We start from the raw sequence: 17837 nt of genomic DNA on the forward strand, positions 1-17837 counted from the left end.
CCTCTGAGGAATCCCTAGTAATACTTTCTCCAAGGCAGGCTTGTTTATTCTTTAGACACCATGAGATATTCAGAAGTCTTTTCCAGCACTGTAATTAAAAAGGCATCAATTCTTTTTCTGTCACTCTTAATAATTACCCAGTTATCAGATGCATAAAAAACAAATAGAAAAACCAAGGCTTTGATCAGTTTCATCGTAGTTTTAAACTGACATTCTTATTTGTTAGCACATTGAAGAGATCCTTGACAGCAGGTTTACCTAGTGCAACATATCTTCTGATTTTCTTGACTGACTGATGTTATTAAGAGTATTGTTTATGAATCCAAGTAAAATGAAATTGTTGACAACTTCAATCCTTTTTCCATCTATAATGATGTTACCTAATGGTTCAGTGGTGACGATTTCTGTTTTTTTATGTCAAGATGTAATCCATATTGAAAGCCATAGTCTCCAATATTTTGCAGAGAGTGCTTCAAATACTTTTAAGTCCTCTTTCTTCAAGCAGGGTTGTGTCACCTGCTTAACGCAGGTTGTTGATGAGTCCATCTTCAATCTTGAGTCCACATTGATCATATAGTCCAGCTTTTAAAATTATTTCCTCAACATACATATTTAATAAGTATAGAGAAAGGGTCCAATCATTATGCACACCTTTCCTGATTTTAAACCATACAGCGTCCTCTTGTTCTGTTCAGGTGACTGCTTCTTAATCTGTATATTGATTTTGCATGGGTGCAGTTAAGACTTCTAGATTTCCTACTCTCATGTTACCCATAATTTTTTATTATCCACAAAGTCAAATGCCTTTACATAGTCAATAAAACTCAAGTAAACATCCTTCTTTCTGGTATTCTTTACTTTCAGTCAAAATTCGTCCAGCATCAGCAGTAATACCTTCATGCCGTGGCCTCTTCTGAATCCATTTATTCCCATTCCTAACACCAGCTATATTTGTGGTCCATAATACCATTTCCAGGTTCAATACTTTGCTAGGAGCACTCACAGGACTCAGTTTGTAGCTGTACTTAAATGAGGCAAAGTCTAGAGTATACCAGGTGCAAGTCCCAAGGGTCCTCTTTCAGTGTAGTCACACAGGGCATGCTTAATTCTCCCAGCAAAGAGTTGTAACAACACATGTGAAATGTCTACCAGAAAATGTCATCAGCAACTCAAAACCCTGGTTTTTATTGGGAAATGATCATGTAGACACTCCTGCTTGGAACATATTTAAATATCAAGATACCACCACCCTCAGTCCACCTCCCTTCCACTCAAGAAAGCAAGCAGATGTTCACTAAAAACTGTTTACTCAAACAGGATAGGCACAATGAATGATTCTTTTGTCAGTTCATGGTAGAAAGCCTCCCAAAATCTAAGTTCTCAAATACCAGGAAGGAGCCAACCTTGCAAGCAGGCCTTCCAAGGGAGAGCAGCCAGGCCCACTGCGGTAACTTCTCTGCATGAGGAAATTGAAGTATAGAGAGTGTAAGTAACTTACCCAATGTGATCCAGCTGTTAGTTGGCACTGCTTGGTGGGTCTGGCTCAAAAACCTGAACTTTGAACCCCTAAAATGATGTTGACTTTTGAGCATTGAGCATGTGAGCCTTTTTTTTTAGGATCAGGGTTTTGAACTGGTTCAGTAATTGCTGTCATAAAGAAGGGCCACTTAAGCACTGCATAATAACTGTTACCTGTTGCCTGTAGTATTTTGTTCTGAGTAGGAAACAAACAACTGTGCCCCATTAAATGATGGTAGCCACCTCACTGCTTTGAATATGTGTTGCTCTTCAGAATCCTGCCAATAGTGTCACCTTCTATAAGGCCAGCCACAATCCTTCTTCCTGAATGTTTTTTAGGAGCCTGATGTGGGAGGCTGGAATTTTGGCAAGTTCAGGTCACAATACCATGAGTACCAAACAGATTTGGTTGCTATGCAGTCCACACATATCCATTGTTTGTGACAGCAGTCACTGAACTGTTTTGAACTATTCCAAAGCCCTGTGTAGATTAGGATCCTTTCTGTGTAAAATAGAAAAAAAAGATGTATTTTTAAGACTATAGATTGTTCATGTCACATTTTAACAGATATTTGATGTTCTTCCCAACTCCTACTCTTTCTGTCTGTGCTCCCTCTGTGACTATTATACTATAACTCTCTAGCATCCTATACCTGTCCTCGTTTAGCTCCTGTTGGTCCTCCCAAATCTTCCTACAAGGCTTCTCCCACTAGAAATATTGAGATAAAGAAGACCACGTCTACAACTGGCACAGGAGAATTGGGGAAAGGAGTCCTTGCAGGGACGGAACTCCCTCTGGTACGTTTCAAACCTATTCATTCTCTCCCCTTTTGACTGATATTTATCTTTCTTGCCTTTGACTTAGGGTCTGTGTTTTCCTCAAAGTCCAAAGACTACTGAAAGGGTAGATTTGGTTTCAAATTTCAATTAGCCTTTGAAAAGAAATTTCACTTTTATATTCTCCTAAATTTATAGACTGACTTCCAGAGGACAGGAGTCCAAAAGACTGGTCCAGGTGCCCAGTTTCCAGTTTATGCTTCTTTTTGAGTCTCATTCCATGCTGTGATTGTCTGTATGGGTTGCTAAACGATAGTCAACCTTCATCCACAACTGTGGCCTCTAAACTCTTTGATACTGTTAGTAAAACAAAAAAAATGTTGAGAAGGTACCTCCACTTTATGTATGTTTATTTAGAAACTTTATATGCCATACTGTTTTTGTTAGTTATCAATTGCTATGTAACAGATTTTCCAAATTTAACAGCTTAAAATGACATATGCTTATTACCTCACAGTTTGTTGGGGTCAGAAATTGGTATTGGTTTAGATGTGTAGTTCTGATACAGGTTCTCTCATGAGATTGTGAACAAGATACCAACTGGGGTTGGCATTCATTTGAAAACTTGACAGGTACTTTTCTAAGGTAGTGGTCCTGTAGAGGGGGAAAACAAGAAGGAAGCTACAGTGCCTATTATGATCTAATTTCATAAGTTGTAAACCATCACTTCTACCACTTCTAATCTAATAACACTTCACGAAAAAGGAGTGAGTGCTAAAGGGCACCTCACATCCAGGGGAGGGCGGTAAATTAAGCTTTGCTTATGAAGGGAAGAAAAACTTCTTCATTGTCTCGAGTCAGAACAAGTTCATAGCTCTATTCGGTTTCTGCGACTGTAAAGGGCAAAGGAGAAGATTGCTCATCTTTCTCCCTCAGATCCTCTGTTAGATTCAGACTGTCAGAGAGACACAACTTTTGAGTTAGCAGTGCGCTCCCTACAATCTAGACCACCAGAGCTCCCTGTTTGAGGGATGAATATCTAATAACTCAGGATCTATTTTAAAACTACCACATAATTGTATTATTGGATACTTTATAATACTCTGTTTATGTTTTAAATCTAGTAGAGCCCTAAGATTCTCAAATAAGAAGTGCTATAGTTCCAGACTCCTGGGTTTTACTATAGGTTAGATGACTATAGAAAGAGATTGTTAGTGTGGGTGCAGCAGCCTAATAGGATTTTGCTACAGAAAAGTGGGATAAGGAGAAAAGGGAATTGACCTTTTTCTAACACCTGCTGTCTGCTAGACATTTATGTCAGTTCTCATCTATGATTTGAGGGATGAGATTATAAGGAATACTTAGAAGGATAAGTGGAGTTGGAGGAATTGGGAGTCTCCATTATGCCCTATATGGTATCTGGGGTCCACAGCTCATTGTCTAGGCTAATATAGCCACAGTGTTTTTTTAACTCTCTTAACAATATTTTTGTCCTAATAACATATATCTGCACTTGTTCCAGTTTCTATGCAGAGCTGTAATGTGATGATTACTAGTACTAGAACAAATGGTGACTTCATGGTACTTGGCTATAAAGATTCCCTCAGTGTGAAGCAGTGTAGCTCTGTGTTGGGCCACATCTATTCTGTTTAGGAGCTTGTTAGGAGTTATAAAGGTGATGCCAGTCATGAGACTTGGCTACTCTATCCTATGTCCCATTTCAGATGGAGAAATCAAAGAGGGAGCCTCGAACACTAACTTCCATGAATACTGCAGTCCTAGGATCTCCTCGGAGAAAATCTGACTTTACAGCAAGCCTTCCTAAGAGGTCATCTTCTCCTGGAACATCCAAGTAAGTGTCTTTCCCGTTGTCTCAACAGCCTGATTCAGAGTCCTTTCAAAAGGCAAGGCCAAGGGAGCTGTGGTGGCCTGGTGGCAAGAAGCTGTGCTGCAATCCTGAAGGTGCACTGTTCAAATCCACCAGATGATCCACTGGAGAAGGAAGGGCAGTCTCCTCCTGTGCCAGTCAGATCCAGTTCAACGGTACACATTAAAAAAAAAAAGGCAAGGCAGAGAAAATGTGCTGTTTGAGTTGACGGACTTCTTTACACATGTATTTTCTGGGGAAAAAAGTGTTGAACTGATAACCATTTGTTGTCTGGTTGATATGCTCTGCTAATTGGTTAGACTGGTCCTTTTAAGTATTTTCTGTTTAGGTCTTTGAACTCTATTTTGCTTTTCTGGTGTTCTGTCTCCTGCATCTGCATCAGGAATAAGCTTAGCACGTTGTGCTTGTGCTCTGTCACTCACTCATATCACTGCCCTCTCACTCATTGTCTTAGACAGGAAGAGACAGTAATGTATGCATTCCTCAGAGACACTACACATTTGATACTGCACCATTGCTATAGAAGTGAGTTTCATAATGAAGTAGTAAGTCACATGTATTTTTTCAGTGCATATAAAAGTAATGTTCATACTATAATTCATTAAATGTGTAATAACATTTTGAAAATACTTGAAATAATGTGAGAGTTACCAAAATGTTACCAGAGAGAGACATGAAGTGAATGCATGTTGGAAAAATGGTGTAAATAAACTTGCTCAGCGCAATTCCTACAAACTTTGGTTTGCAAAATACATGATATCTACAAGGTACAGCAAACTGAAGTGCAATAGAAAAAATTCTGCCTGTACCTGAAAGAGAATGATGTCATGTCATTTGAAATCAGCAATATGGGGTTTTTCCCCCCTTAATTTTCTTTTTACCCCTGTAACATTTTATTGTGATGATTTATGTACAGGTTTACAGGAAAGCTCTGTTTTCCATTCAACAGTTTATATACATTTTGGTTTGTGACATTAGATGTAATTTCCTTCCATTGCCCCTCCTTTCTTGCCCTTTCCTGTCTTCTGAACATTGTTATTCGGGAAAATGCTACCCTTTTGGTCTCATGTTTGATTGTTCCAGGGCCTAGGTTCTTCATAGATGTTACTATTCACAGTATAGTCCTGTCTCTTGTTTGGCTAAAAGATGATGTCTGGGAGTCAGTTTAGTTCCAGGTTTTGGGGCATAGTCCATAGGGAGTTACACTAGCGACCTTTACTTCTCTTATGTTTTGAATCTACAGTGGCACTGTGGGAAGAAGATGGATAGATAGTCCCCTCCTGTGCTGTTTACAGCCTCAGGAAAAAAAAGGAGTCAATTCCGACTCAACAGCAGTGAGTTTTCGTTTTCAATTCTGTTGAGGGAGCTCTGATGGCAGAGTTTATAGTCAGTTTTGCTGTTAACCCAAAGTCTTCACATTTCCATTGGTGGAATCCTCCAAGAACTCCTCAGTAGAAAGATAGACAATCTCTTCATGCTGCAATATTTAGCCTCCTACCAATATTAGTACCTCCAGTCACTATCAGTTGATTCAACTTGATAATGAAGTGAGTGAAACACTGTTGGTGTAGTATGTAACATGTTGGGCTGTTAAATGAATGATCAGCATTTTAAGTTCACTAGCTGATCCACAGAAGAAAGATGAATGAATAGTCTCCTCCCATAAAGATTTAAAACTTCAGAAACCCTTTGGAGGGTTGCTGTTCATCAGAATCAATTTGATAGCAGTGAGTTTAAAAGCCATTTTCTCAAGGATTCTACTACTCTTCTCAGACCAGTAAGTCTGATTTTTTTTTAATTCATTATGCAAAGGTATTTGACTGTGTAGATCATAGCAAACTGGGGCTGACTCTGAGAAGAATGGGAATCCCAAAACATTTAATCGTGCTAATACGAAACCTATACTTGGACCAAGAGGCAGTCGTCAGAACAGAGCAGGGCAACACTGCATGATTCGAAATTGGGAAGGGTGTACGTTAGGGATTTGTCCTGTCTCCATACCTTTTCAACCTGTATGCAGAGCAGATTATCCGGGAGGCTGGGCTCTATGAGGAGAAGCGTGGCGTTAGGATTGGTGGAAGATCTATCAGCAATCTGCGTTATGCAGATGACACAACCCAGCTCGCTGAAACTGAGGAGGCCCTCATGCACTTACTGCAGAGGGTCAAGGACTACAGCCTTCAGTATGGACTGAGGCACAATGTCAAGAAGACAAAGATTCTCACCACTGGACCAACCGGTAGCATCAGGATGGATGGCGAAGAGATTGAGATTGTTCACAGCTTCAGTTTGCTCAGCTCCATGGTCAACACTCTTGGCACCAGCACCCAGGAGATAAAAAACATATTGCGATGGGAAAGTCTGCTGTTAGGGACCCCTGTAAAGTACTCAAGAGCAACAGTGTCTCTCTGGAGACTAAGGTCCGCCTGATACAGGCCATGGTCTTTGCAATCACTTGTTATGCATCAGAGAGTTGGACAGTGACTCGGGAGGATAGAAGGAGAATTGATGCCTTTGAGCTGTGGTGCTGGAGACGAGTATTGAATGTACCATGGACTTCCAAGAAAACAAACAGATTCATCCTAGAGAGGGTTAAACCAGGCTACTCCTTGGAGGCAAGGATTCTGGGGCTTCGTCTGACATACTTTGGACATGTGGTAAAGAGAGACTGGTCCTTGGAGAGGGACATCATGCTTGGTAGGATGGAGGGACAGCGCAGGAGGGGAAGACCCTCTATGAGGTGGATTGATTCAGTGACTGGGGTAATCGGGATGGGTGTGTCAGAGGCAATGCTATTGGCACAGGATAGAGCAGGGTTTAGGGCTGTTGTACATAGGGTCGCTATGAGTCGGAAACGACTCGACGGCACATAACAACAACAACAACATTATTATTATTTTCCATGAAAATTTACAGAGACCTTGGATTTCCATTCATTCATTGTTGTACTTTTCTTCCCTCCTAACCCTCCCCCCTAGTACACTACCCTCTTGGAAAAGTAAAAGAAAATTCTTTCATTGTTTTACAATCCCCCCAGGTCCACCCCACTGTGCAGCCTTCGCTCTGGACTCCTGTCATGACAAAAATACCTAATCACATATCCCTTTTAAACAGTTTTCTCCCTCATCTGCTTCAGTGCAGTATTTGTTATTGAACCCGTCGTTCTCAGTCTCCCCTCAACCCCGAGGTCAGTCCTGTTTTACAATAGTGGCCCTATGCAGTATTTGTCCTTTTGTGACTGAGACATTTCACTTAACATAATGTCCTCCAGGGTCACTCATTTTTTTTTAATATTTCATGAGTTCCTTGTTTTTCAATGCTGTGTAGTATTCCATTGTGTGAATATACCACAACTTCTCTATCCGCTCATTTGTTGATGGGCATTTAGGTTGTTTCCGACTCCTTGCTATTGTGACCAAAGCCACGATAAACATGGATGTGTATATGTCTGTTTGGATGTCAGTTATGGCCTTTTGGGGGTATATCCCCAGTAGTGGAATTGCTGGGTCAAATGGTATCTCTATCTGCAACTTTTTGAGAAAACGCCATACCACCTTCCACAGTGGTTGCACTATTTTATACTCCCACTAACAGTGAATAAGGGTTCCAGTTTCTCCACAATCTTGCCAGCATTTGTTGCTTGCTGCTCTGTTAAATTTTGCTATTCTGACTGGGGTGAGATGATATCTCATAGTTGTTTTGATTTGCATCACTCTTAGAGCTAGGGGTTTTGAACATTTCTTCATGTGCTTGTTGGCCATCTGAATGTCTTCTTTGGTGAAGTGAAGTCTGATTTTTTTTAAGTGACTGGATTTTTCCTACATTCTCCTCCCACTATATATATCCAAGACATTCTATTGTGGTCCTAGTTACAATAGTCCATAGTAGTACAGGGCATCATCTAGTTCTTCTGGTCTCAGGCTGTAATTTGTGCTTTGCACTAATTGCTTGAGTTTTTTATCTTCCTCACTCTTCTTTGCTGCAGATGGAAATAAAATGAAGTCACTGTATTTTTTTAATCAAGAATCTGGTACATTCACCAACAATGAAATAATGTAAATGAGACACAAATTTTCCATAGCTGTTGCCCCTCTATCTTAAGTTATTAAAGTATTTTACTGATAGTAACTAATAAGAGGGACTGGGTAGATAGCTCAGTGAAGCAGTAGAATGAAAGCATCTTCAGTAGTATTGATTAGAGAGAAAGATCGTTTAAATGGGAAGATAAGTCTGTTTCTATAAAGACAACTATACAAACAAACTTTGTTTAGTACTCTTGTTCAGAGAATATAGGATAAAACACGAGTTTAGTGACCACTTGGGATTTTTTTTTAAACTTTTTCTAATGTTTATGTGATGCCAGCCCTGGTTTTTTATTTGTTGCTTCTTTTTTTTTTTTAAGAAATAAAAAAGTACTTTTTCCAGCAGCATATCTAGTAAAATTGGAGTGCTACAGAGAGGATTAGCATGGTCCCTGCACAAAGATGACAGGCAACTTCGTGAAGCATGCCATTTTTTGTTAAAAAAAGACTTTTACAAAGTGAAGCTAGATTTATTAGAAAATTACATCCCAATAGGATGAATCTCTGTCCTTTTTAAAAATTTTTAAATTTTTCTTTTATTATACTTTTCAGTTCTATAACTTTTATATGGCTTTTTTTACCTTTTAAATTTTTATTTATTGCAACAATAAATGAATGGAAATCCAAAATTCCTATAAATGTTCATTAAAATTAATAAAATAAAATTTAAAACATTTTTAATAGTAGTTCTCTGAAGAATCAAAATAATTATCAAATTAGATTCATCAAGACTATATATCCTTTGTTTTTAGATATTTAATGATGTACAACATAATACAAAACTAACCAAAAAGACTGATTTCTAGGAGTAGGTATTATTCATTGTGTCATCCTAAATAAAGCATTGGGAAGGAGGCTGGTCTCCAGGAACAGGTAGAGTTAGTGCTGGGCAACTAAATTGTGGCCTGTTTCCTTCCTGCCTCTGTGCTGGGAAGGGACCAATGATTTTTTTAAACTGGCTGGCTTTTTAAAGAAAATTTTTCTTTTATACTAATTTACTCACAAAGTTTGTATACATTGTTTTTCACACTGGATCTTTCCCATTGCCTTTACCCACTGCTCCCTCTACCCATCAAATTGTGCAGCCCTGTGATTACTCTCTACACCCTGCCCATCCTCACCCCTCTACTTCTTTTGTCCCCCCTTGGGTCCCCATACATATTTTTCTTGTTATCTTTCTAATTCTACAATAATGGTCTTATACAGTATTTGTCCTTATAAGATCGAGGTAGCTCACTTAGCATAATGCTCTCCAGTCCCTCCCAGGTTAGATTGTGATTTTCAAAACCATTGCTCTTACATGCTGCATAGTATTCCATGCTTTGTTGCTTCTTTCAGAAACTTTCCACTATTACTGTTTTGTTCTGAGATCATTGTCATTTTCATAGACGGCTATGAGTTGCAGGCAACTTGATGGCACACAACAATAACAACAACAATATTGATGTATCTGTCCCCCACAAGACAAAAATAATCCTTCCATAGCTTGTTGCTGAATTGATAATACCTGTTTTCTAAAACTCATTTCTGCTTCTATGTGCTAACATTGTTTGAGCTTCTGATACTGCTTTTTTGCAACCTCTCTGAATCTGTTTGGTGAACTCCACAGTCTCCATTTCCCTTTGACTCACTGAACAGCCTTTCCACTTTCTATCCACTTGTCACTTCATTTGAGACACTGACATGAACAAAGTAGAGCCTAGTTCATAATGTTTTTTCTAGATTATACTCTTGCTTGATGTTGACTCATCATCCCTGTATGGCTATTAGCTTGCATGTCTCATTCTTATAAATTGCACTAATGTTTACAAAGAATTACTGTCCTCTGTAGACATGAGAATTAGATTATCAGAAGTATGTTTTCAGTTGACTTTGTGTTACTTCCTTCATGTTGTAAATCTCTGAGAAGGTTATGTTTCCAGAAGAGTTTTGTAATTTAAAGGGCACATCAGCTGAGTTTTATTAACACTTTCCCTGCACAAAAAGACTTGAACAAAATCCTTGATTTTTTTATATTAGTTGAACATGTACTAAGTTAACTTAGGCTTAAAAAAAAATACATTTCCCCTGTATCTAAAGAGCTATAGTGGTCTAGTGGTAAGAAGCTACACTGGTAACCTGAAGGTATGAAGTTCGAATCCATCAACTACTGTGCCGGTGAAAGATGGTCCATCTCCTCTCATTTGATTTCAGTCCAGTAGTTGATCTGGAGAAGGATGAGCAGTCACCTCCTATGTGATTTACCACCTCTGAAAACCTGTGGGAGAGTCAGCTCTGGATCAGTTCAGACTCAGCAGTACACAGTAACAACAACAGCAACAAAAACATCAGTTGATACATAAACTTAACTAGTTTCCTATTGAGTTGACTCTGACTCACAGAGATTTCACGCTGTTAGAGAAGAACTGTGCTCCATAGAGCTTTTACACTTGTGATATTTCAGAAACAGATTGCCAGGTCTTTTCCCAAAGCAGCTTTGAGTGTATTTTAACTGACAACTTTTGAGTTAACAGTTGAGCATGTTAATAGTTTCCAGCATATTGGACTCCTAATTGGCATGTTGAAAAACCCTCTACCATCAAACTGATTCCAAGCAATAGTACCCCTTCATCAGATTTCTGAGGCTGTAAATCTTTATGGAAGGAAACTACTCATCTTTCTCCCAAGGAGTGGCTAGTAGATTTGAACCACCAACCTTTCAGTTGAACACATTATACCTGCCATTAGGATACCTATCTCTTTGCCATTGAGTTGGTTCTTATAGCAAAAATTAAATTAAATAAATTTAATTTTTGGTGATACAGTGGTTAAGTGGTAGGATTTTAGCAAAAAAAAAGTTGACAGTTCAGATCCACAAGGCACTCTGAGAGAAAAAGTATGGCACTCCTGTTGGTCCAGTGGTAAGGATCTTTGTTTTCTTGATAGTGAGACATGATTCATACTGAAGGCTGCATTCCTTGATCTTCTGCAAGTGCTTCAAGTCCTCCTCACTTTCAGCAAGCAAGGGTGTGTCATCTGCATAACGCAGACAAAACGAAGAGGATAGTTATAGTTAAGTGTATTAGTAGAGCCCTGGTTGGAAGTCAGTTAAAATGAGGAAAATCAGTTACAAACATCATTTGACAATTGGCACATGGAATGTTCATAGCTTGAATGTTGGAAAACTGGAAATTGTTAAAAATGAAAGGGAATGCATGAATATCTACATACTAGGCATTAGTGAGATGCGATGGACCAGCCCATGACCACTTTGAATCAGATAATCATATGGTATACTATGCAGGAAATGAAAAACAGGAAAAATGGTGTTGCATTCATAGTAAAAAAGTCAATTTCAAGTTCTGTTCTGAAATACAATGTTGTGAATTATAGGATAATATTAATATACATACAAGGAAGACCAGTTAACGTGAGTATTATTCAAGGATATGCTCCAGCTTCTAGTGCCAGAGAGGAAGAAATTGAGAATTTTTACAAAATTTTGCAGTCTGAAATTGACTGAACATGCAATCAGGACTTAATCATACTGAGTATAAACCAGGTCTTAGGGACATGAAAACTCAAGTGGACTGTAAGTGAACCTCTGAAAAACCAATCACACTGCATGACAGTGAGAAAGAGTGAAACTGTATCTGCCTGCCCCAGTGTGGGTGCATCTCAGGAACGTAATCCTGTACAAGAAAAGCACTTTGCAAAAGAATGCTAGCATTCCATTTATATTGAATTCCCAGATGTGCAATACTAAAGAAAGTAGTAAAATAATTTTGGGGAGGGGAATGACAAACCTAAAAATCAAAGTGACCTTCCAGTGAGGAGGAAAGGGGCCATCAGATGGGGATCTATGGGAAAATCCAGCTTACTGATACTTTCTCTCTTTTGGATAGGTAGTGGTGGGCTTATGAGCATTTAATAATTTCTTTTAACTTTTTATTGTGATTTGCTTGAAAGTTTACAGAGCTAATTGGTTTTTCCTGTGACAGTTCATACTCATTATGTTTTGTAACATTGATTTCAGGCTGCACTATGTAACAGCAGTCTCCCACTTCTAAACACTTCCCATATCTGTTTCCATCCATACTTTTCTCTTTCTCTTCTTGCTTTCTGAGCTTTATCCCTAGGCAGATGCCACCCTTTTGATCTTGTGTGGCTCACTATTCTAAGGAGTACATACCTCTCTGGTGTGATTGGTCACCTTATAGACCTGTCTGTTGTTTGGCTGAAAGGTGAGCATCAGGGATGAGTTCAGTTCCAGGCTTGAAGGATAAGTAAGGGTCCTAGTCTCAAGGGTTCCATCAATTTCTATCAAACCAGTAATCCTGACCTTTTTTAAGATTTTGCAATTTATTCCATGGTTTTCTCCAAGACCTTCTATTATGATCCCTTTCAGAGTTGTTGGCAGTAGTAGGTAGCTGTGAGCATTTATTGTCTTGTCCTTTAAGCATTACATAGTTGTAAATTTTCTTTTGCAATTTCACTATTGAATAAAGATAATTTAAAAAGAAACATTTGTTTATTATTTTTAACTGATTTGGTTTTTAAAATGGTGTCACATAAAAAGCAAACCTCAACCCAAGTAGCATTTTAGATATTCCCGCTGTGAATACCAAGTTTCTGCTTTTCTGAGTGCAGTGAAAATGATTTGGCTTTGAAAGAGGGCTTAGTTAGCCCCTTTGAACTCCCATCCAAGAGCCACAATGGGTCATGTGATTAGTGATCCCTTTTCCTGCGACCTCCTAAGCTCTGACCATGCATTGTTGTGTTCCCTGATGACAGATAAATTCAGCCACTGTTGGGTAGCTGTGCATGCATATTAATAGCATTGCTCTTTTAACTGTTCAAGTTTATTTTTATTGTTCATATTGTTGGGTACTTGTATTGGTTTTAGAAAAGTAGCTTCAGTCACACTCTCAAAGATAGGGATGGAGCATAGCCTTCTTCTTGTAACTTAGAGATGGGAAATCAAGTGTGACCACATCCATTTCTGCCTCTGAGTGTTCATGCTGCCTATATTCTGGTTCTTTGTGAAAAACTTTCTCTCATGGATTTATATTTATATTCCTAGATATACATTCAAAGTTAGTTCAGTCATCATGATGTATATTGTTTTGGTTATCTATTGCCACCATAACAGACCACCCCAAAAATGTAGTCACTTAAAATACTTTTTTATTAATTCTCACAGCTCTCTAGGTTGACTTGGCTCATTGGATAGGTCTCATATGGGATCTCTCTTGCTCTAGAGGTCAGCTTGGGTTCACAGGACTGCTTGCTTTTGGATTCCTATGTGGTTGTCAGTTGGGACTGTGGTTTTCTGGGGGCTCAGTCAAACTGGAGGTTCAAGAGGACCCTTACATGTTGCTGGCAGTTGGTTCTTGCTGTTCCCTAGGAGCTCCACTGAACTTTCGCCCAGAGTGCCTACATATCTATCCCCTTGCCATGTGATTTAGGATCCTCACATCATGGCACCTGGGCTGTAGGAGAGCAGGTCGTATATGATAGCAGCCCAGTTAAGGACTACGCCTTGACAGAGTGCAGCACTGCTCCTTTGCAGTATTTTAATGGTTAAAGCAGTCAGGCCATTCATTACGTCATGAAGCCATCTTAGTTCAAAGAGATGGAGAAAGAGTTTCAAAAGATCACATACAATAGGAATATTTCTGTGATCACCTTTGGAAAATACTGATCCCCTCTTTGAGCTCATAGCCTAGATCTGTGTTTGTATTGGCAAGTAATTTTATTTCGTTTGATCCTGTGTTGGAAACAAAACATATTCTGTGTGAGTGGGGAAAATTAGGAGGTTGTCTAGATGACCCAAATTAAGTCCTGCCCACTTTATTCTGAATTACAGGATCATGGAAAGCTTGGAGGAACCTAATTAATTCCTTTGGTGACTGTTATTTGCTGTCACATTAGCTCTAAGCCATGGCAAGCCCAAGTATGCACAGTAGTAGAGTTCCATAAGGTCTCAGGTTTGTGACCTTGAGAATGTAGATCACCAGGCTTTTCTTCCAAGGCACTTCTGAGTGGGTTTGAACCACCAACCTTTCACCTACTAATGGGCACACCACAGATGAGTTTTCTTGGTTTATTAGTGCTTAATTTCTTTCATCAGCCAAGACACCTACCTCCAAGAAATTGGTCTGTAACTATTCATCCAGACTTTATTGGACCTCGGTATGATGGTTCTTACGAGAGACCCATGGGATCTGCCAGAAATGCCTGTGCTGAGCATCTCATTACATGCCTAGGAGGGTTGCTAAGGGTATGTAAGAACACTGCAGACAGCACATGCAGAAAGCTATAGACCAAAAAAATAAAGGACATCTAAGATTTATTGTATCCTGTTTTTGGCCACTGTTAAAAAAAAAACACCCAACCAATCTGTGACTTCTCTAAAGTTTCCTGATTTAAAAATTTCCTTTCTATTTGCACACACGACTTCATGTATTGTTTTCTCATTTCTTTTTATTGCCCAAGAACTAAGCTGCTGAGTGGAAACAGACTTGTCTTAATAATAAAAAATTTCACCCCAATAGTCTGCCCTTGATTCCTAGGTAGAAATTATTTTTAAATATGTACTCACAAGTGATTTTCACAGGTTTTTTTAGGACAGAATCTCAGTCTGTAGTGTGAACTACACTGCACGTGACTGTTCTGATGAAGCACAGTGCAGCCAGTGAGCCCCAGGCCAAGCTCATGTGAGAGTGTCAGAGTTCCCCCTGCCCCAACTCAGGACAATCTACCTTTTTCCTCTGGGTTTGTTGTCTTTCCCCACATTCCTACCTGCTTACATAAATCAGACAGACCCATATGACTTAGTTCCACTGCTTGATGGTCTGATTTCATCACTAGTCCCTTCTGATAGTGAAGCATTTATACAGTCCCAGGGTCGTGCTGGGTTCATTATGCTGGTCATATCGCTGCTAAGGCTAAACTGCAGAAAGGCTTGAGCCTCTTGATTCTTCTTACCTAGTCCTCCAAGTCCAGCCCTGGGGACCCTCCTTGGTGGAATTGATCTGCAGAAAAACATCTCCTCTGTCTGTCTGCCCATCCTGACAGAAGCACCAGAGGATTACAGGCTCCCAGGACCAGACCCTGCCTCCTTTTAGCCTAACCCTTAGAGAAGTGGGACGTGCGCCCTCTATAAGCAAGTCGAGGAGTGAGACCCAGACTAGGCTAGACTTATGTGTACACAGCACCTTTGCCAGGCTAATCAATCAGAGAGCAGGGGAAAGAGTGCAGGATTTCTTTTGGTCAGTGTTTTTAATACCAGAAATTCCTATTTAATGAGTCATAGTAGGAGTAGTTCAAGAAGAAAAACATGTTTGCGTCCACATCATTTACCATAATATAGCAATCTTCCCTTATGGAAGTCTCTGCTTCCAAACTGGAGGGTAATTCCTTGCCCATGTGTGTTTGGAGAATGAAGCAGCATGTAGCATCCACATGATGTTCCATGGAGTGAGCGATGTGTTTTGTACTTAGCAAAACTGTACTGTATTTTTTGCAAGTATACCCACAAAATATAGGGCCAGAAATTAGGAAATTTAAAAGCTCTGGCGTAGCAAACCCATGTATGTTTTGTGATATTTCTAGAAGTCACTTTTGGCCCCATTCACTAGTTTGAAAATGTTAATTTTGAACAGCCTTAGTAAAGATAACAACCATGGTCAGGAAGTCATGCTTTAGAAACTCAGGCATAGGCTGATGAGGAACTGCTGTTGGGAATCAAACATCTGTGTCAAGTTTGATAGTACTTGAGCAGTGGCAAAATAAACACCTGAAATTGGGTATTTTCTCTGTGACAGTTCACCTATATAGAGTAAGGTGCCACAGAGTTCCTTTCAGGTGATCTGAAGCAGGTTATGTGGCTGCAGCCAGGCGGAGGGGTGGGTGGAAGGTCTGCATGTGGGCTGCCATAGACCCATATGGGCTAGTCCTCCCTGAGGCAGGGCCACTTTCCTTGCACTTAGTTCTCTCATTTCACACTCCACATGAGGATCGGTGACAGGATGGTGCAGGTATGGGCATGCACTGCCTGTCCCTGCAAGTTCTGTCCCCAGATGGCCAGTCAGACCCTTCCTTTCCTCTGAGAGAGAGGAGCATGACCCTTCTACAACCAGCCTTGTGACTTCTGCAGGCAGGAGATGGAACCCACGGGTGGCTGGCTGGCTGGACCGCCAGGTGGAACGTGCACTGCTTCGGCACACTCCACTCACCTGCTTGGGTGGCCTGTCCAACTTGGGCTGTGCAAATCCATGCACCCCATGGACTGAGCCCTGGCCACCCTAGCACGCTAGTTTTGGGGGAAGAAAAAAAATGGTTTCTTTTTGCACTGGAGAATGCTATTGGCAGAGCATGAGTGTAATCCTGTTGGAAGCAGGGTGGCTTCAGAAATGTGAAGGTGCAGCTACTGGAAACCAAACCTCTACATCAACAGGCAGCAAGCAAAGACTTAACATAAGTCATTTAGAAAAAAAAATATATTGAATTCAACAACATGCAAAAAAGAGCAATTGGTACATTATTATTATTCAGAAGAAGGGCAGTTTGCACAGTGTGCAAAAATGGGAACACATTATTTGCATAAAAATATAATAGAGCCTTTTGAGACGCTCGTCATGGTGGTTTTAGCAGACTGGGTGATGGATTTACAACTGTGTGCACTACTCCTCTCAGTAGGTCATTGTTAGCTTGAGAGGCTGAGGCAGCAGGGTCTGCTTGCTTAATGGTGTTACAGCACTGGATGAAAGTATGAAAGGAAGGCATTGCCAAGCAAAAGTTCTCTTGCCATATGTAAAGTTTAGTTGAACCTAAGAGGAGCACTCTTAGAATGAATCTCAGAGTATGTTTTATGGAGCAATATATTAATTGATGTGAGAGGTTAGGACCTGCCACTTTCCCTTGGTAACCTGATTTAGGGTTGCTCTTAGAAAAACATTAGGATTTTTCGTTTATTTATCTATTGAATTCAGTGTTCCCAGTTGTTGCAGACCAAGGGTCCCAAAGAATGGAATAATTTTATAATTATTAATAATGAGACAAACAGCCAGGAATGAGATAGAGAGCATAAAACAGGGGGCCAGCAGTTCTCAACTGAAGACCCCAAGCCAAGCTTCTCTGTATCTTTATTGAAAATTATCAGGAAGTAAATCACAAAGAGAATTCAATGCAAATGAAGCCAAGCTCTTTCTATTGAAAACCTTCTGCTTGACTCAGGAGGGAGGGGTTCACACATGCAAGAATTTGGTTTACCCTTAACTGTTAACCTTGATGCCTCAGGGTGAACTCCAGCTCAGGAAGCAACACTCCCTCTGTAGGGGGCCCCTTGCTGTCTCCTGTCTTGCAGGAAACAAATAGCTCATTTTCTAGGATCTGCCACAAGAGAAATCCTAACTTATGTATCTGTAATTCCTTCAATTCCTGAACAAGGGTTTTCATATAATATTTGGTATAAAGTTTGGCTTCCCATACCCAGTAATTTCATTACATGTAACCATTCCCACTATCAGTTTCCAAAAGTTTCTCATCACCTCTAACAATAACATTACTCAAACAGCTATTGAGTGCTT

The 17837-nt window shown here is 39.9% G+C and overlaps 1 protein-coding gene across 1 annotated transcript in view; it reads left to right on the forward strand.

Annotated features, from left to right (window-relative positions):
* MAP7D2 (MAP7 domain containing 2) overlaps positions 1-17837 on the forward strand; it is a 95929-nt gene that overhangs the window by 53400 nt on the left and 24692 nt on the right. The window contains exons 6-7 of the mRNA XM_006893794.1: positions 2186-2316; positions 4020-4147. Coding sequence (XP_006893856.1) covers positions 2186-2316; positions 4020-4147 — 259 coding nt within the window. The remainder of the gene's footprint in view (positions 1-2185; positions 2317-4019; positions 4148-17837) is intronic.

The sequence above is a fragment of the Elephantulus edwardii genome, unplaced genomic scaffold (genome assembly GCF_000299155.1).
Source record: "Elephantulus edwardii isolate Elephantulus edwardi_28Jun2011 unplaced genomic scaffold, EleEdw1.0 scaffold00131, whole genome shotgun sequence".
NCBI lineage: Eukaryota > Metazoa > Chordata > Mammalia > Macroscelidea > Macroscelididae > Elephantulus > Elephantulus edwardii.